The 27,212-nt window shown below is 37.8% G+C and overlaps 1 protein-coding gene across 28 annotated transcripts in view; it reads right to left on the bottom strand.

Moving 5' to 3' along the window:
* The window catches only part of SCFD2 (sec1 family domain containing 2), a 394,530-nt gene that overhangs the window by 188,065 nt on the left and 179,253 nt on the right, over nucleotides 1-27,212 (bottom strand). For 4 of the 28 annotated variants that reach the window (XR_004958594.1, XR_004958593.1, XR_004958595.1 and 1 more), the window contains exons 7-10: nucleotides 17,095-17,261; nucleotides 9,713-9,761; nucleotides 8,758-8,848; nucleotides 7,108-7,426 (exon numbers count right to left, since the gene is read on the bottom strand). The exons of 3 other annotated variants lie outside the window; for them this stretch is intronic. Coding sequence is in view for 4 of the 25 variants with exons in the window: in XM_036253443.1 (XP_036109336.1) it covers nucleotides 21,510-21,671; nucleotides 24,310-24,428; nucleotides 26,037-26,102 (347 nt within the window). In the remaining 21 variants the exon portion in view is untranslated. Of the gene's footprint in view, nucleotides 1-7,107; nucleotides 7,427-8,757; nucleotides 8,849-9,635; nucleotides 9,762-10,216; nucleotides 10,378-17,094; nucleotides 17,262-18,723; nucleotides 18,868-19,228; nucleotides 19,265-19,996; nucleotides 20,086-21,413; nucleotides 21,672-24,309; nucleotides 24,700-26,036; nucleotides 26,103-27,212 lie in introns of those variants that run through there. 21 more of the 28 variants (XR_004958608.1, XR_004958599.1, XR_004958602.1 and 18 more) reach the window with 21 other exon arrangements.

Genomic DNA, 27,212 nt, shown 5'->3' on the forward strand with positions numbered 1-27,212 from the left:
GAAGCTCTTTGAAAGCAGACATGAGACATCAAGGTCTGATAACTGAGGCTGAGGGGGTCTGTTACTGAATAAGCTCACTTTTGGAAGATACTCTAATGCAATAAAGTGTGACATTATTTATATAGAAAAAGAAACAACCATAGTTTTAATATATGGCCTTATGAAGTTTGAATTTTAATACCACCACTTACTATTTATGAGAACTTGACCAAGTTTCTTAATTGAGCTTGATTTCATTTGAAAAATAGGCATAAGAATGGCACTGATTTTTATAGGGTTTAATGAGATAATCCTTGGAAAATAGTTACTTTAGTGTCTGGCCCATGGAAAATGCTCAAAAATTATAATTTATAATTTAAAATATTATTAATATTGGGGGGTATGTGAACATGTTTCTTTTTACAAAATAGCCAATTAGTTTTTCTAATAGTTACAGAAAGAAAAAAAGGGGAAGGCGGGGGAAGCAATCAGAAAAATATAGAGACAAGGAGGGAGAGAACTCTGGTCAAGACAGCAGACACCTTGAGAGTGGCAGCGAAGCTTACAGCGAAGAGCATCCCAGTGTGTTCATTATTGCACAGATGACCGGCATGCGACCAGCAGTGGTCGTAGGGGGCTTATTCCAGTCAGAGCAATAAATTCAATATGGCTCTATGAGTTAAGAATATACACACTCATAAAGTAATTCAAGGATACAGACCAGAAAAGTAACCTGGGGAAAAGGATAACAGAGACAAACTTAGGTCTACAAATGAAAGGGAAAGCTCGAAAGAAAATGAATACTTTTACTGTAGGAACACCTACAATACAAAAATAATAAATCAGATGTCCGGTTAGGAGAAAGCAGGGAAAAGTTCTGCAATCCTGCTTAGAAACTATCCCAGCCACCCATCAATAATACTCTGGTTCATCTAACGGATTTTATTATTTTTCTAAAACTATATAGTAATATTTAAAGACATTAATAGTTATTCTGCTTTTATATTAATCATATCACACTTCAAAGTATGTCATAGTATCTTTTAGGTCAACATTATTCAAAAACATTACCTTTCCATTCCAAAATTTACATTTTTCATAATAATTTTCTCTATTTTCATTTGGTTTCTGTTACCATATCTTATCAAAACAGAGTTTGGTTTCCTTCTAACTTAAAAAAATTAAATACACAATGCCTCCTGTTGCCATTCCACTACCACACTATATACTTTGCCATTTTTCACCAGTTTGAACACATGCACAGTACAATCCTATACATTAGAGAAATGAATAAGGTCACTGACTGAAAGTTTAAAAAAAAATGATTGTATGAGGGAATCATTTATGGTGAATCATTGTATGGTGATTGCCAGAGGAAAGGGGGTGGGCGAGGTAGGAGAGGGTAAAGGGGGGGAATCAATGGTGAAGGAAGGAGACTTGACTTGGGGTGCTGAACACACAGTACAGTATACAGATGATATATTATAGAGTTGTGCACCTGAATCCTGTATAATTTTATTAACCAATGTCACCCCAATAAATTCAATAAAAAAGAAAAAAATGATCAGCTGTGCCCTTGAACAAGAACACCGTATGTTTTTCATCCATTTTCTCACTACTGTATTCATTGAACAATTCTTACAAGAATAAACCCTAAGGAACATGGACTAGTGGCAAGACCAGACAGAATATTCTGGAACTACGCTTTGAAGTAAAATTATTCCCTTAACATCAGGAGATTTAATACTACCATTTCACCATGAAAATAATCACAGATGAATGTACTAACCAGGACTAATTGTCTTTGAAGTTCTCTAAATTCAAGCATTAAAAACAGTGTTTGACAAAGCTCTTTACCTTATGAAAAAATGACAAAGAAAACAACTTGCAGGCAAAGCACAATCTAACTTGGTTTGTATCTAATATCAAAGCTGCAACGTTAAGTAGAATTAAAAAGTGTATGAGCATCATGTTATTAGCACAACCTAAATTTGGGAGCCTGACCTCTGGTGCTTATTTCGCAGCTATCAAGGTGATGAAAGAGCTGCCGGGTGACAGCGGCCATTTAGCAATCAAATCAGAACAATCAATACATGTACTCTCTCCTTGTGATTGTTTTATGATACATATTCAAATTCTGTACCAGAAAGTGCAGCTGTAAAAACAGATTCTATAGCTGAAGCAAAACACACAAAGAATGAATATCGGGGGTTCAGAAGAACACTCACTTGCACCTGGAAGAGTCCTGTGGGGTGTGTGGGAATCAGGACGTCAAACACTGGAGGCTGCCCTCCGTGCTCTAGTAAGCCCCTTCCAGACGATAGCAGATGGAGCTTTAGCACATGCTGTTCCTTGTGTCTGGAAAACCCTCCACACTGCCTTCCTGGCTCACTCGACTCATCCTTCAGATCTCAGCTGAAGTATTATTTCTTTGACGGTGTCTTGCCTAACTTCCCAGATTCAACCCTGCTATAATGATACACAGTATAATAATATAATAAGGGTGATGTAGTAATAATATGATATTTAATAAAAATATAATGTGTACCTCTCCTCCCCAGCTATTGTCACGGCTGCAACTTTACATTTTTATGTGTGGTTATCTGACCAGTTCTCTCCCATTAGACTGCAACCCTCATGAGGAAAAGGGACCATGGACGCTTGTTCTCAATATTAGAGCCCCAGAACCGAGCATGGAGCTGGGCACAGAGTAGGTACAGATGCGTGTTTATGGAATGATGAAAGGGAAGGGAAGAAAGAGGAAAGAAGAAACTATAGTTAGTTGGTATGGTAGTTACTGCTGGTTGGTTAGGTGAAAATGATGGCTAGAATTCTACCCCAAGCCAAGCCCAGGATAAAGGCAGCTCTCCCACCATCTTACTTGGTTCCCTCTTCCACCTGCTTCTCTCTTCCTTCTCCCTGTAGCCTCATGCTGCCGGAAACATGGAGCCAGATACACAGGATGGGTGAGGGGCACTCTCAATCCTGTATATCTTGGCCTTCTAGCTCCTGTACTCATCTCAAACATGCCCCTCTTATCCTGGACCGCACCTCCTGCTTTTGGTCAATATGGCAGTTCTCATACTTGTCTTTCAACAGGGCTTTCTGGAGGCAGGATTTTAAACAAGAGGGGCCACGAGGGCACTGTGGCAACCTTCCAGAACCAGTGTGTGCACTGAACTGATTTCACGGCAAAGCCACTGAGGACAGGGGTCATCACCAACTCGCAAGGGAATCCAGGGGGTACATATTCTGCTTTGGTCTGTGACTAGGAGGGGGCGGGGATGACCGAGTTTGAGGTTCAAGAGGCCAGGAGGAGTCAGCCAGAGGGAGAACCGCAGAATCAGGTCTTCGGTGTTCAGAGTACTCGGCGAGCCTCACTGCTCTCCAGACCACAGCCGGACCAGCCTGCCCTCACCCTGCCCCTCGGCTCATTGAAACTCCAGTGTTAACGTAACACATGCTGACTGACAACCTGCGATGGCAAGAAAATAAAGGACAGCCAAGTAACACAAGTGTGAAGGGGCTTCTGCAATTTTAATTAATAGATTTTATTCTTAGAGAAGTTTTAGGTTTAGATGAAAACAAGCGGAGAGTACAGAGTTCGTGTATTATCCGCCCCCACCCCAGTTCCTAAAGTGTCTTTTTTAAAATATAAATTTAATTGCCAGAAATAAAATGCTCTAAAATGTGTTCCCTTTGTTTCATGTTAACTGGCAAATTTCCTATTTTAAATGAGAATCAACACTAGTTAACTTATTTTAAATGAGTTCAATTTTATTTTATTTCAGAAGTAGAAAAGTTAATAAATACTGATAAGAGAGGGAGAAAAAGAAAAAAAGGAAAGAGAAAGGGGAAAGAATGTGGGAGGAAGGGAAAGAGAGAAGAAAATTCAGACATAATCCTTTCACTCAATGGTAACTACAAAAAAGTACATTGGAGCATATCTTTCTGTACTTTTTCCTGAATATATATTTTTAATTTTAAAAACAAAACTGGGATAATATTTTGTATATTATTTTGGTTAAACAGATGATGGTTATCCATACAATGTTACACCCTGGCCATCTCTGCACTTTATTAAATATTTTTCAACAGCATTTGTAATGGTAGCATAATATTCCATTTATGGATAACCATCATCTATTTAACCAATGCCTCCTAGCTTTGGAAATTCGATATTTATTTGTGAAACTGCAAGCATCTATTTCCCCAAATTCATTCTTTCATACATCTTGAAGGAATGGCAGTTTGTAGGGTGGGAGAAACAGGCAGGGAAACACTTGACAATTCATCTTAATCTTTATACAAGATACTAGTGTTGGCAAGGCGGGGGAGAACAAAAGCTCTTCCTATGACCCTTTTTTAACTTTAAATGGATGTGCACAGTTCAAGGCCAGCAAAGTGATAAATAGGTTTTGGCAGCTCATTCTCCCTACCTTGAGCCGTATTACAGTGTGTCATTGGAGTGGATCATTTGGAACAGGAAGCCAAGGACACTGTGTGGTGTTCTCCCAGGGAAAATTCACAGATATCTCATAGAAGGCTTTGGCAAGATACTCAGTGTGCACAGAGAGGCATAGAGAGTGGCTTTATTTTTAAGGCTTAGATTCAGCTGAAGGATCCGCTTGGGAATCCAAAGAAGGGAAAGCCGGGGCTTTGGTTAAAAGAGCTGGCTTATTCTTGCTTTCACAGTGCACAAAAGCTTTACTGATGTCCCCAGCAGTCACCTGCTAGTCTCACACCTTGTGATAAGTAACATACACACGTCCTCATTAACATTAAGTCAGCGACTCTAAGGGGAAGGACATCCAGGAGACTGCATTTCTAATTCACATTGAGTTACTGTATTTTCAAATCTCATTGCAATTCCATGTAGCTACCAGCCCAGCACAAGCAAGGCAAAGAAGCTTCTTCAACAAAGCAGCAATAAATCAAATTTCCTGTGAGATTTTCCAAATGCCATGATTCAAAATCACAGTAGTCAGTATATAATTTTACCTTCTAAGTGACATTTTTATTTTTAAAGGTAGAACTCTGTAGTGAAAAGAAAAATACTACCTAGGTTTATCTATTTTATTATAAATAACTTTTCTCCAAAATGGAAAAAGCTTCTAGTTTGTAATTTTTTCCTCTGGTAATAAAAGTAATGCAACATAATACTATAAAAATCCATACAATATAGAAAAAATACTCTAGAAAGTAAAAATCATCTTTAACCTCACCACCCAAAAATAGATGCTATTAAATGGTTGGATAACTGCTGTCTATTATTAGAAATTGTTTTCTCCCTGACACTTAAATATTTTTAATAATATATTAGGTGTACTTGCTTTGTAACCTTCCTTTACACTTTAACAATATAAACATACATCTTACTGTGTCGATCAGGATTGATTTTTTTATGGCTATATAATTAACAATTTTAATACTTGAAAAAATCCTGACATATTTTTACTTTGACAATTAAATTATCAGGGCTGTTTTTTGGGTCACATGTTTAACGTTGACATCTGACTTGTTTCTAAAGAGAGAAACTTCTTAGGAGACATTAATTAAAATAAGTAACCCAACCATTTATAGCTACAAATTTGTGCATCAGCAAGGACCATGCACAATAAAACCATTAAAATGTCTAAAAACTGTTTACTTTATTAGAGTTAGTTTTATAAGTTGTTTATGTTTGAAATGAATTAAATTAGAATTTTTGACATTTTATGTGTTGCTCAACATGTGTTACTTAAAATGGGGTAAAAACAAAAAGATCAAATGATTTGTACAAAGCAAAAACATTAAAAGCAAAAATTCAATTAGACTAAGAAAGATATTCACTAGACTTTATTGTTTTTAAATTAAATTAATTATGTAAAGCAAAAGTCAATGAATTCTCAAAAATAATCTGGATTAGTATCTTTAATGATGAAAGGAGAAAAGGGTATAGATAAAATTTTAAATTGCTTAAGAGTCTTTCGAGTAACAACACATCATGAGGCATCAAAAAGAAGCTCCTGGATTTACTATGTATAGTGATGGATTTAAGGGGATAAATTAAAATAATAAACCATTATTATCAAGTGGTACCTGTGATGTGTACACAATGGCACCAAATCTATGCTTATAGACGGACTGATTATTTCCTACTCTCCTGTCACAGGACAGAGAGATGATCTAGAAAGGTACCCTTGCTCTATAGGTTTACATAATGAAATGGCTGATTCCAATTTGGAACAGTGTTGTTTTTAATTCTATAAATGGTAATAAATCTCTTCAAGATTCTAATGAAAGCTATAGATTCTCTCCCTGTTGAAATATATATCCATATGCTTGTAGACATATAAGATTCTCCCATTAGGCCCCCTTCTTCTTGCTTAGCAATGGAACCTCCCACATAAAGACTGCATTTCTTAGCTGCTCTTTTAGCTAGGTGTGGCTATGTGACTAAGTTCTGGTCAATGAGATATCCCACTTCCAGGAAGTGTTCTTGCATCACCCCTTTCATCTATATTGCTGGCCTGAACGCTTAAGCTGACATTTGGACTCACAGGAGAATATCAGAGGTTTAGTAAAGCAAAACAACAAGAGGGGAAAGCCTGGGCCACTGATGACTATGGAACTGCCGCACTTGTCCTGGATGGCTCATCTCTGGAGCGCGTATAGTTTCCGAGGGAAATGAACTTATGTTTTGTTAAGTCACAGTTTCTTGGTGTTCTGTCACAGCTGAGCCAGCCTACTATTTTTTTTTTTTTTTTTTTTTTTTATCCTCACCCGAGGATATTTTTCCATTTTTTGTACAGATAGAGTGGGAGGGAGGGAGAGAGAGAAACATCGACGTGAAGGGACACATCGAGTGGCTGCCACCCTCACGACCAACCAGGGCCGGGGACAAACTGCAACCGAGGTACGCGCCCTTAGCGGGAACCGAACCCAGGTCTCTCCGGACCGCAGGCCGACGCTCTAACCGCTGAGCCAAACTGGCCAGGGCTAGCCAGCCTACTATTGACTGATACAGGTATAAACACATACACATTTACATATAATTTGGGGGATGGTAATCCATGGATCCCATATTAAGAATATCACTTTAGAAATACATACACACAGTCACTGGCTTGTGATCATACGACTTACCATTTTTCAACTTTATGTTGATTCCAAAGCTATACCCATTCAAAAGAAATCGTACTTCGAATTCTGAATTTTGACATTTTCTGGGCTAGCCATGTTTGATGGCTATGACATTTTCTGGGCTAGCCATGTTTGACTGACTGTCGTCGGTCTCTCATGATGCTGAACAGTGGTGGCAAGCCACAGCTCCTGCTCAGCCAGGCAATGTGAGGGTAAACAACCGATGCTTGACGATGTCCTATTAAATGCATTTTCAATTTACAAAATTTTCAACTCACAATGGGTTTACGCAGATGTAACCCCATCGTTAGCCAAGGAGTATCTGTGTAGGATACAATAATAACCACTTATTGTTTGTACTCTGTAATAAACATTTTTTTCACATTCATTATCTTTCCTAATATTCACAACTACCCTGTGAAGTATATAGTTTTTAATCTCATTGTTTTATAGATTAATAAACAGGCATAAACCCCACAAAATTGATTCAAAGGCAAAACCAAACACAAAAGGCTCAAGGTCTATCTCTTGCTCAAAGTTAATAACAGTGAAAACCATTACCAAGAGGAATGACTTCAAACCACATGCCCTCATCACTGTTCTAATGACTGTAAATACATGTATAGGTACCCCCAACTTTTGTAAAAAAGTGTTCTTAAAAACATATAAGGAAGTCAAATACATACAACTTCCTTGTAAGACTTATATTCTAAAGGGGATTCTATTCTCATATAACTAAAAATTTTAGACATTATGACGTTCTTAATTACATTAAAATATTTCTACTTTTTAAGGTATAATATGGTAATACAATTTGCACATGATTATTTAAAATAAAAGAAGCGGGAAGAAACATCTTTGTTTCATGTGGAATGAAACTAGCCCCACAGCCCGCCTTTGTTCCGGGGACAGACCCTTCCTCCGTGGTGTGTGATCCAAGCAGGCCAGGGCACATGCTCCCATAATAACTTCATAAATGGAGCTTATGGGACAAATTTCCTCTCTGGTGGGTGAATTGTTAAGACATGAGACTAGGGACTCAGGTTCTTAAAGAAAACCTCCTGTGCAGTTGAAGATCATTGTCCACACATAAAAAGAGGCCAAGACATGCCCTGGCCAGTTTGGCTCAGTGGTTGGATTATCGGTCTATCAGAGAGTCCTGGGTTCGGCCCCTGCTAGGGGCATGTACCAAAAGAGGCCAAGACAAGAGACAGGGATGGAGAGAAACAGAGAGAGACCTGCCAGCAATCCAGGCCCCAGTTTTAGTCTGACATGTCCAGGTTTCCCTGCTTCTACAGTCTTTGATTAGACTTAGCATCCTCCCAGTAAAACCACCTTTTTTGTGAAGTCAGTCTGAGCTGGGTTCCTGTTACTTGCCACCTAGAGAATACTAATATAAACATTAAACATAATGATGTGAATTAAATTCCCAAGCTTTCATTCATTCCTGCACTCATTCAACATGTATTAGGCACCCACTATGTCAGGTACTGGGCTAGGAGCTGGGAATACTGTGGTAAGCCAAACAGACATAGTGCTTGACCTTATGAAGATACATAGTTTCAAGGACCAAATAAGCACAAACTAACTAACAAAAGAATAATTTTAATATTGAGAATTGGGACTTGCTGATGAAAATTTAGTGGTGCTTACCTCTGATGATCTTAACCTTCTCAAATATTTTGTCACGAAAATCTTGAACCACCTTCTTTTCCGGCAGAGGATTCTCTAAGGGGCCATCTCCCTATCAACATGCCACGATTCTGTGAACTTCTCTCAGCATTTAAAACACTAGAGTGATACTTCCAAGCCATGCTTTTAGAGCCCCCTCACTCACTGTGTCACTATATCTTCAATGGTATCTCTAGCATTTTGTGTATCTAATTTTTTCCTTTAACAAATGAACACTCAGGTGATCTACTTAAGGACAGTGTCTACTTGAGCCTAAAGATTTACTATTTTTAGTGCTTCTAGTCATTTCCACTTTGCCACAGTGAAAATGTATCCATTGATTTTTTTTTCTCATTTATTCAACAAATATGTGTTAAGAGCCTATTATGTCATACTCTTTTAGGAGACAGGAATAAAGCAGGAAACAAAGGAGACAACATTCCTAGTTCTCAAGGATTTACATTCTATTAAATTTTAGTAGCAATCTTGCTAATAGCAAAACTTTCATTTTCCATTGCTTATTGATTTCCCCCTGTTTTGTTGAGAAATAATTGACATCATCACTGTATATGTTTAAGGTGTACAGCATGATGGTTTGATTTACATATACTGTGAAATAATTACCACAATAAGTTTAGTTAATATCCATCATCTCATATAGATACAATAAAAAAAAAAGAAGAAAGAAAATTTTCTTTAAAGTGGGATACACTTGTGTTTCCACCATAAATACGTCAGAAATATAGGCATTATTTTTCTCTCTGGAAATATACAAAGCTTTGAGATTTGTTCACTTTCTATTTCTTGGATAAAGTTAGTTTTATGGGTCCAATAAGGTTGATTGGGTCCCTATAGTTTACCTGCACCATGACTGGACCCCAGCAGTAAACAGCATCTGAAGGAAGCTAGCATACCAAGCATTCCAAACCCTGCTCACCCCGTGAGCACTGCATTTGGCTTGTCCCTCTGAAAATGAGATCAAGATGCTGAAAAGAAAAGGTAGAAGTATTATTTTTCCTGCCAAAAGATTTGTAGGCATGAGTAGGCAAAATGACATATATGTACAGAGACTGTTTACAAAAAAAATAAGGGAAAGCAGTTATATAGCAAAAGGTATAATTTCTTAATGGTGTTTAATGAAACTGGAGCCTAGAAAAGGTTGTTCTCAGTCTTACTTTTCATGCATTACAAGAAAAAGCTCCTTTCACAGTCACAACTTTTCACTTGGACATCTGGACTGGTTACTCCACCCCCTTTTAATCTTTTTCAAAGAAACCTTTTATACACAAAAACATTCAGTTATTTTCTTTTGGCTAAAAAAAAAAATCCAATCTTATAAAGAAGGTGTTCTTTACAGCATTGAGGTTGATGAAAACCATACCCTTGAACAGGAAGTTCAAAGACAGAGTGGCAGACAAGAGCGGACCCATCTGCATATTACCATCCTTCGAGGGCCAAAACCACTGACAAGAGCATATCATTATTTATGAAGGGCCTCTGCTCCCGGCTCTGGTCAGATTCGTTCCTAAGCTGCTGCTGGGCTGAGCCAGCCCGCTGATATCTGGCTGGCGTGGGGTCCTCATACTGCCAGCAGCAGACGTGCTAGTGAAATATTAAGAGGAAAATGAGGTGGGTGGACCAATCAGTGGGAAAAGGAGTCATTTAAAAAGCTGTGAGGAAAAAAGGACCTGCCAACTCTAAGCATTAAATATAATTCTCCATCAAATTTGATGAACCTTTAAATGGTGATGAACAGGGCTCCCCAACAGCATTTCTCTGTGCTGGCCGGGAGCTCACGGCCGGCACATGGGTTTATCCAGTGGGCCTTCTTTTCCCGATTTGCTTTTTTTTTTAGAACAAACTATGTCTTCATTCAGCAGAGGAGTAGAACCTGGAGACAACTGGCCTGGTATGCACCCTAATTTAAGTGCACTAGAAGATATTTTGTATAATGCTCAAACCTTGCCATAAAAAAGTCTCAGAATACCATTCAACTATATGTTGTATATCATTCTAGCATCTGACAGCATCATTACAAAGCTAACACTGTATTTTCTTACTATAAGGAAGAATTTCCTCTGTTCTTCAAGGGAAATATAGCATTGGTGGGGGGGAGGCACATATGTAGGTAATTGGACTCAGTGTGATCACATTTAATTTTAAGATCTCACAGTTTGACAGTAAAAATAAAAAACATAAAAAGAGAAGTTTTCCACATGCAGTTATTTCAATATTCAATCAGTGCTTTAAAAACTTTATGTGATCTTTTAAATGATCAACTATGTTCAATACGTCAAATTTCAGTTTTAAGATCTAATTTTTAAACAAAAATAAATTAATAAATTTTTTTTTTAAAAAGATCTAATTTTCACTTCTCCCTTTCTCATATCCCCATTTTTGGAACAAAACTCCAGTTACATTTATATCCTAGTCTGGTAGGTAGTAAACGCTTGTTCTATCTTTCCTGAACTCATGAACATTTATTTCTCAAAAGTCATTTCATCCAATAATTCCATATCAGGAATGAGGCATAAAACAGTTAAGTAACTTGAACAAGATCACATAATTAGCTGTTGTTATTAGCTTACTGGATTTTACACCTAAAATATATCCCAATTTCCTTTGTGATATACCTTCAGTCTTCCTTTTCAGGACAAAATTCTACATGACAACTTTCGTATGACAGGTTCAGCCAGGTGATCATTCTTAAGCTCTAGCAGGCTAAGGAACATCATGAGATCAAGATCACTGCCCTGGCCAGTTTGGCTCAGCGGTTAGAGCGTCGGCCTGCGGTCTGGAGAGACCCGGGTTCGGTTCCCGCTAAGGGCACGTACTTTGGTTGCAGTTTGTCCCAGGCCCTGGTTGGTCGTGCGGGTGGCAGCCACTCGATGTGTCCCTTCACGTCGATGTTTCTCTCTCTCTCTCCCTTCCTCTCTCTCCCTCCCATTCTATCTGTACAAAAAATGTAAAAATATCCTCGGGTGAGGATAAAAAAAAAAAAAAAAAAGATCATTAACACTAGAACCATCAAAGACATGGATAATTTTTCTAAATCCTTTGCATGGTTAATAGAAACTAGTTATTGGTTTAATTATAGCAGCTCTTTTTTGGCACACCATCATGTTTTTATACTATAAGATAGACCACTTGCTTTATTAGTTTCATTTTAACAAGAAACTGAGGCTCAAAGGAGTTAAATACTTGCCTGGGATCACAAAGCAGTAAGTGGTGGAGAGATATCTTACAATCAGATCTTTGTATGTCCCCAGCTTATATTCTTTCTACTATACTAAGTTGCCTTTCATCTCGATTTACCATTTTTGGTAGCATTTATAGATCAGAAATTTATTCCAATTTTAGAAGTAAAAAGAGAATTAATTAATTAATGAACAATCTGTGGCAAAGACCAATTTTAAAGGTTTTATTTGGACAGAATTAATAATTTAAAAAAGTTATTTTAAATGTGTTATTTGAATGCAAAAATACTCCCAAAGTTATTTTCTGCATTGTGTGCCTCTGCAAACAATAGGGTCTAAGTTAGAAGCCCTACTTTCCATGGCAAATCAAACAGCATTTCCTTGGGTACTTAACTCTATGTGCTGGTATTGTTCTAAGTGGTCCTCATATATAATTTCACTTAATTATGATAATATTGCTATATGGCAGATGCAATTGCTAGCCCCACATTACAGATAAGAATCATAAGGTACAGAGAGATTAAATAACTTGCCCAAAGTCACACAGCTAGTAAACAGTGGAATCAGAATATGAACACATGTAACCTGATTCTAGTATCCATGGCCTTGTCCAAAATGCTGTATTACCTAATACGATAAAATAATCACCAAATAGCAACAACCTATTTTTTTTAACTCATGCTTATGAGTTAAGATGGAAAACAGAATGAGGTGTAAATCAAGCAAGAACAATGAGTTATCTTGGGTCTGAAGTGAGCTTTTCATGGGCTACCCTGCAATTAAGGCCATGTGCACATCAGTGGCCAAAATGCCTAGGCAGAGGTAGCTAGGTAGATATAGTACTGAGACGTTCTTGACCCCTTGCAGCTGCTCTCTCCCCCCGCTATCACCAGGAGGGGTCTGAAAATGCTGGAAAGGAAGTGGGAGAGAAGAGACTGTCCAGTGCATGTGCTCCAAGCACCCAGAGGATTTTTTTTTTTCAAAAACAATAAGAATCCAAACTGAAAAGGGTATTCAAAGCACTCAATAATTACCATTCTCTGATTCCTGGAAAATTGTATGGTTTAGGCTCTTACTAAATGCTTCCCTTCCCTTGACATTGTGCTTTATAACCTGGACTTACTATTCATTTCGAATCTTCAACCAAGGGCATGAGAAAGTCACTCTCTCCATTACAAATCACCATTGAACTAAGCTACTAGGGATGATTGATGACTATATGGCATAAACAGATACATATCTGTGCTGTACAGAAAACATATATTAGAAGATATATGTGCATAAATATTCATTTTGATATATACATGAAGAAATTCCTTTTTTCACTTTGGGAATACTTAGGTATTCCTGTTATATAACACATAGACAGATGGTTAGGATTAATATATTTGTTTGAAGGTAATGCCAGTAAAAACTTTGCTTTGTAGAAGCACACCATCACACAGGACCAGGGGTGCTAACAATGCAAATACCCTCTCCTGCTCCACTCCCCTTGACAACTGCTTCTCAGCCTAAGTATGCTCTGAGTTTTTGTCTCATGTTTACAACTTTAAGAAGTATAGCCATTTGTCATTACCACGTTCACTCTGTGTTTAGGGGTGAAACAAATATTTTGTAAACTATGGATTAACAATATCCTCCCAGTCTCTACTCAGGAATCTAAGACCTTCTGGTTCCTAAGGACTTACAGAAGATACTGGGTACAACTTGAACTACGTTGTATTATGGAATTTTTATGATATAGTTAGATATGTTATAGCAGCTTTTTAATGAACTATAGAAATGATCCCTGAAAGGATAGTCTTGTTGTAGCAGTTTTTTAAAAAAAACTATTAAATTACAGTGTGTAATAGAAACATTGAAAACTGTATACTCAAAGATTCGAATCAAAACATCCTATGTAGAAACAGGATTCATAAAATGCCTGATTGTTTCAAGTTCCTACCTCTTCTTCTGTGGCCCAGCATCACAGAAGGAAATACGAAGGCAGGACGACTTGAGGAGCCCTTCTCCCTCCGGCCCTTGAAAAGTGAAGGAGGGAAACCATTCGCGGTACTCATAATACAAAAGACAGGGAGGGGTGTGGGAAGCTTTCCTTTAACCTCTGTGAGCTATTTTTGTGCAATTAGGAGATACATCAACAACTGGGTTTCAAAGCCTCAAAATAAACAAACTGCTGGGGTGCTCTGGCAATGATATTTTAATATAAATAGCCCTTCAGGGAATAGTGAAGTTAATCTTGCATGGCTAACCACTCTAGAAAGGCACTGAAAGCAAACACACAACACAAAACTGCCATATTTCATAAAGTCCAAGACAGCATCAAGTGTAAGACACATCCCAAAGATGTCAAAATGAGGGGGGGGGGGGTGGATTTTAGAACAGAGGAATGCAATAAAAGTATGTGATCCTTCCAGCTTCAGGGTTTATCCACTACATTATTTCAATTAGTTATTGCAAACTATAGTCTACCTCCTAATCCCTGTAAATGCAACACATGGTTAAATTTACACTTGACCGCACTTGAAGTGGAATTTCAGGCAATTATCTTAGTGTGTGGGTTAAGGAAGTCTAAGTGATTTCTGTGTAATCTACCCTCGACATCCTGGAGGGATATTTGCTGTCATAAACACCTTTTTAATAAGACCTTAAGGACAACATCATGACTCTGGATGGTTTTTGTTTTTTTTTTCATATTAAGATGATTCTTAATTTGTTAATTTATTTTCTATAGGTTTTCTGTGCAGATTTTAAAAAGCTGAGACATAGTCCACATACCATATAATCTACCATTTTAAAGCATGCAATTCAGTGGATTTTAGTACATTCACAAGGTTGTGCAACATTCTAGAACATTTTCATGAACCCATAAAAATCCAAGACCCATCAGTCATCCCCTATCCTCTTTTCTCCTTCCCCATCCCTGGCAACCATTCATTTACTTCTTATCTCTATAGATTTGCCTATTTGGATATTTCACATAAATGGAATCACACTATATGTGGCCTTTTGTATCTGACTTATTTTATTTAGCATAATGTTTTCAAGAGTTAGCTAGGTAATATCATGACAGTACTTCTATTTTTATGACTGAATAATATTCCACTGTATGGCTATACACACTATGTTAAACCATGCATCAGATGATGAGCAGCTGAGTTGTTTCTACTTTGGGGTTATTGTGAGAAATACTACTATAAACATTCACATATACGTTTTTGTGTGAACATTTGTCCTTAATCTCTTGAATGTAAGAGTGGAAATGCTGGTTTATATGGTAACTTTATGTTTAACATTTTGAGGAACTGCCAAGCATTTTCCAAGGTGGCTGCACCATTTTACATTCTCACCAGCAGTTTATAAAGGTTCCAATTTCTCCACATTGTCACCAACATGTGTTATTGTACTTTAAAAAAAATATAGTCATTCTCATGGGTGTGAAGTGGTATCTCATGGCTTTGAATTGCATTTCCCTAATGATTAATATAGCTGATAATCTTTCAATATGTTTACTGGTCTTTTTTTTTTTTTTTCACAGAAATGTCTATTAAATTTCTTTGCCCATTTTTTAACTGGGCTATTTGTCTTTTTATTGATGAGTTGTAAGAGTTCTTTATATATTTTAAATACTAAGCTATTATGAAATCCATAATTTGAAAATATTCTCTCTAATTCTGTGGGTTCTTTTTACTTTCTTTCTTTTTAAAAAATTTATTTCAGAAAGAGGAAGGGAGAGAGAGAGAGAAAAAAAAAAAGAAACATGGATGATGAGGGAAACATCTATTGGCTGCCTCCAGCATGCCCCCTACTAGGGATCAAGCTTGCATCCCAGCATGTGCCTTGACTGGGAATCAAACCAGGGACCTCCTGATGCATAGGTCAATGCTCAGCCCCTAAGCTATACTGGCTGAGCTCTTTTTATTTTCTTCAGAGTGCCCTTTGGGGAAAAAAAATGTTTTTAATTTTGATGAAGTTCATTGTGCTGATATATGCAGTTAGAAGATATGTCAACAACCAGGTTTCTGGTTTACTTGTTTAATTCTATAGTTATAAAAGAGACAATATCTATGCAGTGGACAAATTAAACATTACATAGTAAGAGTATATACCAAATGCATTTTTTTTATAAATCCTCACCTGAGGATATTTTTCCATTTATTTTCAGACAGAGTGGGAGGGATGGGATGGGGGGGGGGGGGAGAGTGATTGAGAGAGAAACATCGATGTGAGAGGGACACATCAATTGGTTGCCTTCTGCATGACCCCTACCAGGGCCGGGAACAGAACTGCAACCGAGGTATGTGCCCTTGACCGGAATTGAATCCAAGACTCTTCGGTCCATGGGCCAACACTCTAACCGCTAAGCCAAACTTGCCAGGGCCCAAATGCATTTTGTCATAAAATAGTTATAATACAAGAATTGTTTTTCTATATAAATTAGGGCAAAATTGTTTGACAAGACATCAAAATGAATCTGAGTGGTTTTTTGACAATGGATAGAATTGAGGTCAATCTCTAGATGGCCTGTTTGTAGAATTTCTATATTTTTAAATGTTTTGGAATCTACATCTGGACTAAACACTAATACTATTAATTCAAAGAACATCTTTGCTTGCCAACATTTCTAAAGATGAGAAGTTATACAAACATATTTCCCCTTTAACATTCAAAACATGCTCAATCTTTAAAAGAAAATTAATTTTAAAGACATTTGTACCACTGTGTGTACTTGCTTCTTCTACAGAGAGCTACAATAGCCAGTACTTCTCCTTAATAATCATAAAATATGCTATGATGACTGCTAAGCACTGTCTAGTTTTGCAATGGAAAACAAGCTGGAGAAGCTTTGAAGGTTCGTCAGAAACTGCAACGTCTGGGTGGCAAGTGGGATTTCACTAGGCCCAAGGGACACTGCAAAACCCTCTTCCCAGCCATCTGTTGCTTTGTATCTGAAATTCTACTGGAAGCCAGTCAAAAAGAGGATAACAAGTGAAAACTATTTTGGCGACAAAACAAAAAATAAGAAACCCAAAACAAACATCTTCCCACAAACAGTTAGATTTTCTGCTGGATTCAAATCATACATGGCGACAATGGAAGAAAATGCACATGCTAAACTCACCGGAAGAAAGAGATGAAATGAAGAAGGAAAGGAAGGCAGGGGGGCACCTCTTCAGAGAACGTGTCTGTGTAGTTGTGTTTCCTTATAAGACAGAAGCTCCTCGGACTAGACTTTCGGTGGTGAGTACACAACGGAATATACAAATGATGTGTTATAAATTTGTACACCTGATAATTATATAATATTATTAACAAATGTTATCCCAATACATTTAATTTTTTTTTAAAAAGAATCTCCTTGTGGGCAGAGACCAATTTTTCTTCGCTTTGTATTGCTAGAATCTCAGTGCGAGCTTAATAATGTCAAAAGAGAGGGTATGGGACAGAATGATAAGATCTGAATAAGAAAGAAATGAGCTTGAATGAATCCATCTACAGTATATGCTTTGGGATGAGGCAAGAATACCGACCATGGTATTCCCGAGTAAGGTCTTTAATAACTATTTATTTATTCAGCAAATATTTGTGGAGAACCTACCATGGGCACTGTCTCAGATGCTGAGGATACAGCTATGAACAAAATGGACCAAATCTCTCTCCTCATGGAGCTTACAATGAAAAGCTGTGTCTGGAGCACTGAGCTGTGCCAAGCATTGTATTCAGAACTTCATGTATATTGCCTCTTTTGATCTTCACACCAGTCTTATGGGATGAGCCACTATTATTATCCCCAATTCACAGATGAGACCATTGAGGTTTAGGTTAAGGGACTTGCCTAGGTCCAGGAATCAGGGACTCAAGCATAGGTCTTCCTAACCACTGAAGCTCTAACCCTCATGGCCGCACACTCCATCACAGATTTGCCATGTGTCTCTAAGACCACAGACTTATAGCTGCTGTGTCATGTTGTTTAATGTTGGATGGCAATTATGCAAATGAGTGTTATTCCATCTTGTTCTACATTATACCATTATAGTCATTTATACATAGAGCCTCAAGATTTGTAAAGTTTAAACCTATGGCTTCCAAAAAAGATACTTTGTGTTTCTGATGATTGTTGAGAGGAGAGGAGTGAGTTAGGAGATGCAAAGTTGAAAGAGATTTCATATGGGAGGGAGTATGCTATGAATTTTTCTAACATGGAAGAGTGCTATCTCCCATTAGAAATAAAGAATTAACTCTTAGCACCTGGGAAAATAAGGAAATAGCTAAAGAAAGAAACCTGTCAAACTCTGCACTGTGGAGGTGTGTATGTCCTAAAGTGATTGGGGATAAAAAAAAAAAAAAAACAAACAACAAAAAAACCCACCACTATAGTGTATATTATCTCTGATGATCTTTCAGTAATTCAGACTCTGGAAAATACCTGATATTAGCATAATTCTCCAGGGATATCTACATAAATCTGATTGCTAAATAAAAGTTATTGTTCCATATGTCAGTTTAGTACAACATTCAACAGTTCAAATTTAGAAAACCTGAAGTCCCCCCTGAGTCCCATGGCTACAACTTCCATAAAACTGCACAGGTGACCTGTGATATAGCACAGGCACACTTGAGGACTTCTGGGAGAAAAGATGCACTCTGATGTGTATGGAGGCTAGTCCCTTTTAATCCATCTTAGCAATATCCCATCTTCACCATAAAAAAAAGAGTAGGTCATGCTTTTTTCCCAACTATAGTAACTTACAGGTTTTGTCTTAAAAGGAATTCTTTTTGTCTATATTCTGCTGGGCTATCAAAACTCACAGAAAATGCAATGATTCAATAATTAAAGAAATAGAAATCACCCAGAGTCAAAATCAACATCACTGCCAGTTGTTAAGAGGTGTGGCTAAAAAGGAGACATCAAAATTACATCAGAATATTGTACATGCAAGGTAATCCCAGTGAATCAAAGCTCAATTAGAAATTTGTTGAATTTCATTCAACAAATATTTACAGGGTACATATGCCAGGATCTGTGCTACAAGCATATATACAAAGACAGAAGGCCAAAGTCATAGCCTTTGATGAATTTACATTACGATCTGTCTGATAAAACACATAACACAAATACATAATAAAAAGCCCTTATGTTTTCTCAACATCTTAAAAAAGGAACTGATCTTATCTTATAGTGCTAGTGGAAATGTAAAATAGTCCAGCAACTCTGGAAAATAGTTGGGCAATTTAAAATCCAAATGTATACTTACTATACAATTCAGCAACTGTACTCTCAGTCATTTGTCCTAGAGAAATGAAAATTTACACCCATACAAAAACCTGTACATGAATGTTCAGAGCAGTTTTACTCATACTAGCCCCAAATTGGAAACAACTCACTTGTCCACTGATAGATGAATAGTTAAACAAACTGTGAAACATGCAAGCCAAGGAATACTGTTCAGCAATAAAAAGGAATGAACTACTGCAACAACTTAGATGTCAAGGTCATTTGAGGGAAAAAAGCCAATCTCATGAGGTCACTTACCATATGATTCCATTCATATAACATACTTGAAATGAAATTACAGAGGTGAAAAACAGATTAATGTTTGACATGAGGTAGATGATAAAAGTAAAAATGCAGTATGTCAGATGGTAAGTGCTATAAAAAATAAAGCAGAATAAAAAAATAAAGGGGAATAAAAAAATAAAGGCCCAAAATGGGCCTTCCTCTTTATTTTTTTATTCTGCTTTATTTTTTATATTATTCTACATAGGTGGTCAGAAAGGCTGCTCTGAAGGAAGCCAGAGTGAGCCAGGTGGGTTTCTGAGGAAGAGAGGATAGAAGAGCAAGTTAGGAGCATACTCAGCGTATTTGAATCGCAGCAAGAGGGTCAGCATGGCTGTGTAAGGGACAAAATGACAACAGCACTCTGAGTGGACATGTCAGGAATCAGAACTCCTAGACTTCATTACTGCTAAATAGTGACTTCTGTGGTGGTTTAGAGCCCAGGAATTAAATGACCAATACTTACTACCTGGGTGAGTTTGGGCAAATTATTTAACTTGCCTCAGTTTCCTCATTTGTTCAATGCAGAATAATAGCAACCACTTAATACTGCTCCTATGAAGAATAAACACATATTATGAATAGAGCTTGGCACAGAAGTATGTAATATATGTTACCTATTATCTCTTATATTATTGTTATTCATTATATTCTAAAAATGTTAGCATTCCTGGCTATGGTCATTAGGTTATTAAGAATCAGAAATATTGCCTGGCCGGTGTGGTTCAGTGGTTGAGGGTCAACCCGTGCACCAAGAGGTCACTGGTTCAATTCCCGGTCAGGGCACATGCCCAGGTTGTGGGCCAGATCTCCAGTGGGGGACATGCAGGAGGTGGCCAATAGATATTCTCGCTCGTCGATGTTTCTATCTCTCTCTTCCTCTTCCTTCCTCTCTCTCTCAAATCAATAAAGAAAAAAATAATAAAATAAAAAAGAATCAGAAATATTAACACAGTTGTAAAAGACTAAATAAATTACATAAATAAATAAATACATGTGTACACGTGTATGCACATTTATGTGAAAAGAAACAAAGAAATGGTTTACTCTGATGATTTAATTAGTCATAATAACCATTTTCTATCCAAGCTACACAAAAAAATGTAATTGCTTTCATTAAACTAGGCGTTGAAAGGTCATTAGAACTACATTAAAAATCCTATTATTAAAAAGATGCTTTAATAGGTTTTTCTGACAAAGTATCCTGTGAGAATAAGATCTGGATGAGGGATGAATAGATGGGGATGAATGAACAAACATACAAGGTTCCCTGTGGAATCATACATGACCTCAACCCAAACCCAGCAAGTATCAAGAGATTATAGAAACAAGTTCTGGTTTTATTTCAGCATTATTCTGGGTCCTGAAAATTTGCTTTCTCATTCAGTATTTTCTAGTATCTATCTTTTCTAGTGAGTGTAAAGTACACCAAGGTTAAAAGTAATTTGTAAAAAACTGTAAGTTTCCATTAAAATCTCATGACTTTGCAAATGTTTAGTACTTCAGCATAAATAATCACCACCACTCCAACTGTACTGCAGAATGAATCACACAAATTCACAGCTGTGAGATTAAGTACAGAGAAGGCATATCTCCACTCTGGCACAACTTCAAATGCCTCAGTGGAGACAGAAAAATGTCAAACACAAAGTTGACAGTGAAGCACTGTAGCTCCCCTGCACAGGCAAGAACCACCAATATGTTCTATATGGTAAAATACTTAACACACAGCACCCCTCATGCATTATAAAAATGAATGGCTTGCAGAAACTCAGGATGAGTGAGATTCCATGGGGCCATTCTAGTCACACCTATACTGTACAGAAACCCAGCAATGATCTGTACTTCCAAATGCTGATGGTCCCTTAAGACTTGGTGCTGACCTCTGGTCCTCTCCCTTCTTTGACTGTGGTAACAACATTCTTGTTGCACTAATCCAAAGAGCAACTCACAAAGCTTCCAGAATGATTACCCTTTTCCTAATAGCTGGTCTTCTGAATTCTGGATGGTGAAGGTACAGTAGATTCTAGTCTACAGTACATATGCAAAGTTTTAAACTTGTCTGCTGACATGAGGAAGTTACTCATTCGTGGAAGAATGACCTTTGATGCATAGCAAACAGTCTGGCTGAGCTGAGATAGCTGTTTGAAAGGGAAAAAAAATGCATTAAGCAGTGATTTTAAAGAGAAATTTAAAAAACACTTGTTGAAGTTAAAAAATATAATGGTAGAAAGAACCCTGTTTATAATAACAATGAAAAAGATAAAATACTTACAAATAAACTTAAAAAGAAGAATTTTAAACTTACAGAAAAAGCACTATTCTAAAAAAAAAATCTTAAAAATACAACTGTAGACATGAACAAATGGAAAGACATCTTTGGTTCTTGGTTAGACTATTTTAACATTATCAAAAAATACCTGGGCTAAATCATTTTATAAATTTTGTGAAATCCCAAGAAAAATACCAATAGCCTTCACCCCCTCCCCTGCCCCCCAGAAATAAACAACCTTACTAAATACTAAAGTTCAAATAAATAAAAAACCCACACAAGATTATCTAAGGAAAACAATGTAAACGCTATGAGAGAGGAATAGCCAAACAAAATATTAAAACAGCAGATATTAAAATGGCAGAAAGTCTCTGAAACTAAAATGGAGCAGTACTGGAGTGCAAATAGGAAGACCAATGAAACTGAACAGCAAGTTCAGAAGGAAATTAGAATATGATACAAGTGTATTTCAAAATGTGGGGGCAAAATGAACTTTTTAATATATGGTGTCGGAACAATGGATAGTCATTTTAAAATGATAAATTTTGATCTATTCTTCATGCTATCCATAAGCACAAACTCCAAACTGATTGAATATTTTAAAAAATAAAATTATACAATTAACTTTTAAAATGCATGGAATTCCACTATCATTCTTCAATAACCTGAAAATAAAAAAGGTTTCCCAACTATGACTCAAAATCCAAATGCAATAAAAAAATATTGATATATTTGACTGTCTAAAAAAATGCATGGCAAAAACAATGTATGCAAAGTCAAAAGACCATAAATTAGAAGGAAATATTTGTAAATGTATGTAAGATAAGAACCAAATGTCTCTAATTTATAAAGAACTTCTAAAAATTGATGGAAAAAAGACCAAAAATAGAAAGATTTGCAAAAAAATCTTTGAATAAAAAAATTGAATAAAAATTAAAATGAAACACTAAAAAATGTTTAAACCACTCAAAAGAAAGACAGGAAGGGAAAAAAGAAGAATAAAAAAACACACACAAGGAAAAGAAAACAAATAATAAAATGCTAGACCTAACACTTCAATAATTACAATAAATGTAAATGGTTTAAACACACCAAATTAAAAGACTGAGATTATAAAATAGATTTTAAAAATAAAAGAAAAACAGATGAATAGACAAATTGGAGCACAAGAAGAAGAAATTAATCAATATAGTTAGGACACTTAAAGCATGTCATAGAAGAAAAAACTGGGCAACATAATAAGATTAACCCAAAGAAGAAAAGATTTGAAAAATTAATCTTTAAATTTTTTTTTTTAATGTACATTGTGAACCTGTTCTTTACTCTGTGGCAGGTCTAAGCTAAGATTTTCCACATACTTGGCAATGGTATAAGATTTGCTTTCATCCTGATTCCCAGAGGGCAGATTAATGAATGTCAATCAGAGATAGAAAGATTATCAATCAATTATTGTAAGATGCCAAAGAGAGAGCAGACATGTACTCTCATTGGCAGTATTTTTACTAAAGCTGGACAAGTACTGAAGTTGGGGGTACTATGAAAGGAACTTACAAAAAGGAAAGGCAGTTACATTAATATTTTAATATTTTATTACTTACACCTGGGTCTGAGACTGACAGGTTCTTTCCACTTTGAATTTGCTAATTTACAACTTTTCCTGACAATACCTATTATAGTTTGAGAATAAAGACGTCCGTAAAATTTTTTTCAGCAGTTTTATGCAGACACCTTCTAAAAGGCCTGACAATAGATAGACTCTTGCTCCAGATAAAAAGAAAATGCTGCAGAAAATTTTTATTACTTCTTACAGAGGACATAGTTTAATCTGCCCAGCATTCATCCTCTGTTTTTCTATGTCTTTCACTTTGTCCATGAGCTTTGGGTGAGCTGACTTCCCCTCTGTGTCAAGGGTAAAGAGGTGACCTTGGCCTGATCAATCAGAGCACTGCATTCCTAGGCCACAGGATTGGCTCAGAGATGGTTACATCATCTAACCCATGCTACTCAGAGTAGATAATAGAACTCTTATTTGAGAAACTAGTATAGAAATTCCTTTTGTTTTTCCTTGCATATGAAACTGGAGGATGTATATTAGTCAGGATACGTTAGATTATATTATTTTATATTATAGTAAAATGCCAAAACCTTAATGATTTAATGCAACAGAAGGAAGTTCTCCCTCATTCTACATGTCCACCATGATCAGCAGGGGAGCTCTGCTCACTGAAGTTGTTCAAAGACCTAAGCAGATGGGGGCCCCATCTGGACACATACTTCATTGATCACCATGGTACGGAGAAGAAATACAAGCCAAGGTGGTGGACTTACTGTGAATAGTGCACTGACTCATAAAAGCTTCTACCCAGAGGTGACACGTGCCTCTTATGTTCATATTTTATTGGTCAAAACAAATCCTATCACTGCACCTACTTTAGGGGACAGAGGAGCATAAAACTACCACGTACCTAGAAGAAGGGAAGCTGAAAAACATTTGGTGAACAACTTACAAGTATACAGAATATAAACCTGGAACTCCCCGGCTTGTGGAGAAGAACACTGGCAGTGACGGAGGAGGATCGGGTCCTGATAACACCGTTGAAGCCTCTGGATCCAGCTGCGCCTACAGCTAGATTATGTGAAACCATACATTCCCTTCTTTGCTTAATTCAATTGGATTTTCTTCCACATCTGACAACTGAAAGAATCCCGAGCCACATATTCCTCAACAAACAACAAACCCTGGCAGTATTTTTGGGTTCTGAGGAAGATGGCAGAAGTTGGAAGGATGTTAACATATTCTTGAAACACCAATGGGTTTTCAGGCAGCCACAGAGCCCTGGGTGCCACCACCTTATTATAGATGTCTTGGCTTCTGTGTGGGATAAAAGCTGATGATGCTATTGGAGAAAGAAAACCAGAAACGCATTGATTCTAACTGCACCTAGACAAAACTACTGCATGTTATCTTGACAGGCTCTGAAAAACAGATCAAGAAGGGGTGTCATCCCTCCACACCCCACCCCTCACACACACACACACACACACACACACACACACACGCGCGCGCGAGAGTGGCACTCTGTAACTCGAACCAAAACCGTGGAACCTTGAAAGAATCCCAGGCCACGCTGGCTCCTTGTAAATTCGTGTATTGAGCCTGAGGAGAGCTGAACACAATAGCACACTTCAACATGCCACTTCCTGTGATCTGTCCCAACCACGCCAGAGCAGCTTTGAGGAAGAGAGCCTTGACTCCTGTAAGACTTATCCAAGAATATCAATCAGGTAGAGGAGGGGTGTGGCCTTGTCCCCATAGGCAGTGCCTTTGGACAGGCAAGCCTGGGCCCAAATCCTGTCTCTGCTACTTCCCAGCTGCGTGTCCTCAGGAGTTTCTTACCCTCTGAGCCTCAGGTTCCTCCGCTGCACTGGGGAGGTGGAGAGGAGCAGCGTCACCTCAGAGGTAAAGTATTCTCTACAGGCTAAGCACCTACTAGGCCTTCCCCTGCCACCTGCGTCCCACCTCACCACCTGCTGTCTTTCTTCTCCACTTGCAGGTGTAGGAGGGAGGCTGCTGGTGCGCAGGCGGACTAGGAGTTGTGTGTACATCAGAGAAAGAGCTCTTGTCAACCTCTGCAAAGTCTGGTACCGTTCAAGAGCAAAGCCAACCTTGGTTTGTATTTCTGCTAAACCTCTTTTTACAAAACAAACACCACAGGTAATTTTTTTTATAAATAGGGTCACAGCAAAGAGCTTCTTCAAATAGCAAGAAGACAGTCATTAACTAGATGTCTTTTTTCATCCAACCAAACTGATAGAGATTGTTAATGAAGAAAACATAAACACAAAACGGCTCTTTCATGGAAAAATCTTAGATTATTTTTCTTCTTTAAAGGAAACTTTCAGAAAGGGCACACTGGTCTTTCGGTTCAGCAAGGTGCACTCAGTTCACCAAACAACCCCACATCTATTGAGTACTTACGTAGTAAGTATTGAGTAGTACCTATGCCAGGTACCATGCAGAATGAATGGGACATAAATATGAGTAAGATGTAATGTTGCCACTGAAACACAAGCTCTGGCAGGGGAGGGGCTTTCTGTTGCTTGCCACTGTATCCCCCGAGCCACTCCGGCCTGGGACATACTAGGCACTCAGTGAACAAGTGATGACTGACACAGTGAGCGGCTGGAGCAGCTCACCGTCCCCCAGGAGTTAAAATGAAATAACATGACTCACATCGGTGACTGCATTTCTCCATCTGTGAGTAGCTGCTGATGAGAGCAAGAGGTTTGGTGATCAAATCTGAAATGAGATATGATTACAAAGAGAGAGCTAATTCAAATATTTCTATCAGAAAAGAAGTGTTTTGAGACGCTTTGATGACAAGAGGCCTCATAACTTGAATAAGCAGAATCTTCTTCCAGCTCAGAGGACAGACAGCATGTTAATAGCAACAGTATAAGGATAACAACTATTTACTGAGTGCTTACTATGGGCAGGCCAAGCATTCATCCTCCCAGCACTGCATGAGGCGAGTACTTGGGATTCCCCTTCACAGAGGAAGAAACTGACGGATAAGAGCGAGCCAAGGTCACAGGCCTAATTGGCAAGAATACTTTCAACTCTGACTCTCCAAGACTTCCTTCCACACCTCCCTCGGCTCTTCTAACCGGCACACTACATGACTCCCTCTACACTCTGCAAGGCGTTCATTTTATGTATTTATTTTTCTGATGGAAGGCTTTAGTTTCAGCGGTGTCCATATTCACAGTGTTCAAAGCCACGTAGGAAACTGACCGCTACTGAGAGATCCACTTGCTCCTGGTGCAGACCTGACAGGAATCTTTCAGTGACTGGAAAGAAAAGGCCTGACCCGAGCATTTACTTTATGTTGCCTCCTGAAATCGAGGTTCTGTCCAAAGTAAGGGGATGGGCCTGAGGGAGAGATGGTAATAAAGGCAGCTGAAAAATCCTGTGGTTTGATGGCTAAGTTGCTTCAGGTTAAAACAGACTGTGAAGCTTGTGAGGACTGCCAGGGTTTGGGACAGGCATGTCTTGCCGATGAACTATGCTTTCATTTCAGAATTTTCCAACCCCCCGAAGAGTGCTGTAATCCCCTGTGGAAAACAGATAAATCGAGGCATTGCAACCACACAGATGAAACCCAGACCCCAGGCCCAATCAGCAGTGACATCACACCACATTCCAAAGCTGGCCTTCAGGACGAGGAGCACACACAGAAACCAGTGTAGTGGGTTTCACAGAACAGTCACTTCTGTGGGAAGATAACGACCTCCCCTCACACAGGCCTCCTCTGCCTTTCGTAACCAGGAAAGCAATGTGCCCCTTGTATGTGTAACGGAAGGGTTCTCGTTTTATCAAATATTTTTACAGTCTGCAAAAAAAAAAAAA

Source organism: Molossus molossus, unplaced genomic scaffold, assembly GCF_014108415.1.
Source record: "Molossus molossus isolate mMolMol1 unplaced genomic scaffold, mMolMol1.p scaffold_m16_p_1, whole genome shotgun sequence".
In the NCBI taxonomy this organism is placed as follows: domain Eukaryota; kingdom Metazoa; phylum Chordata; class Mammalia; order Chiroptera; family Molossidae; genus Molossus; species Molossus molossus.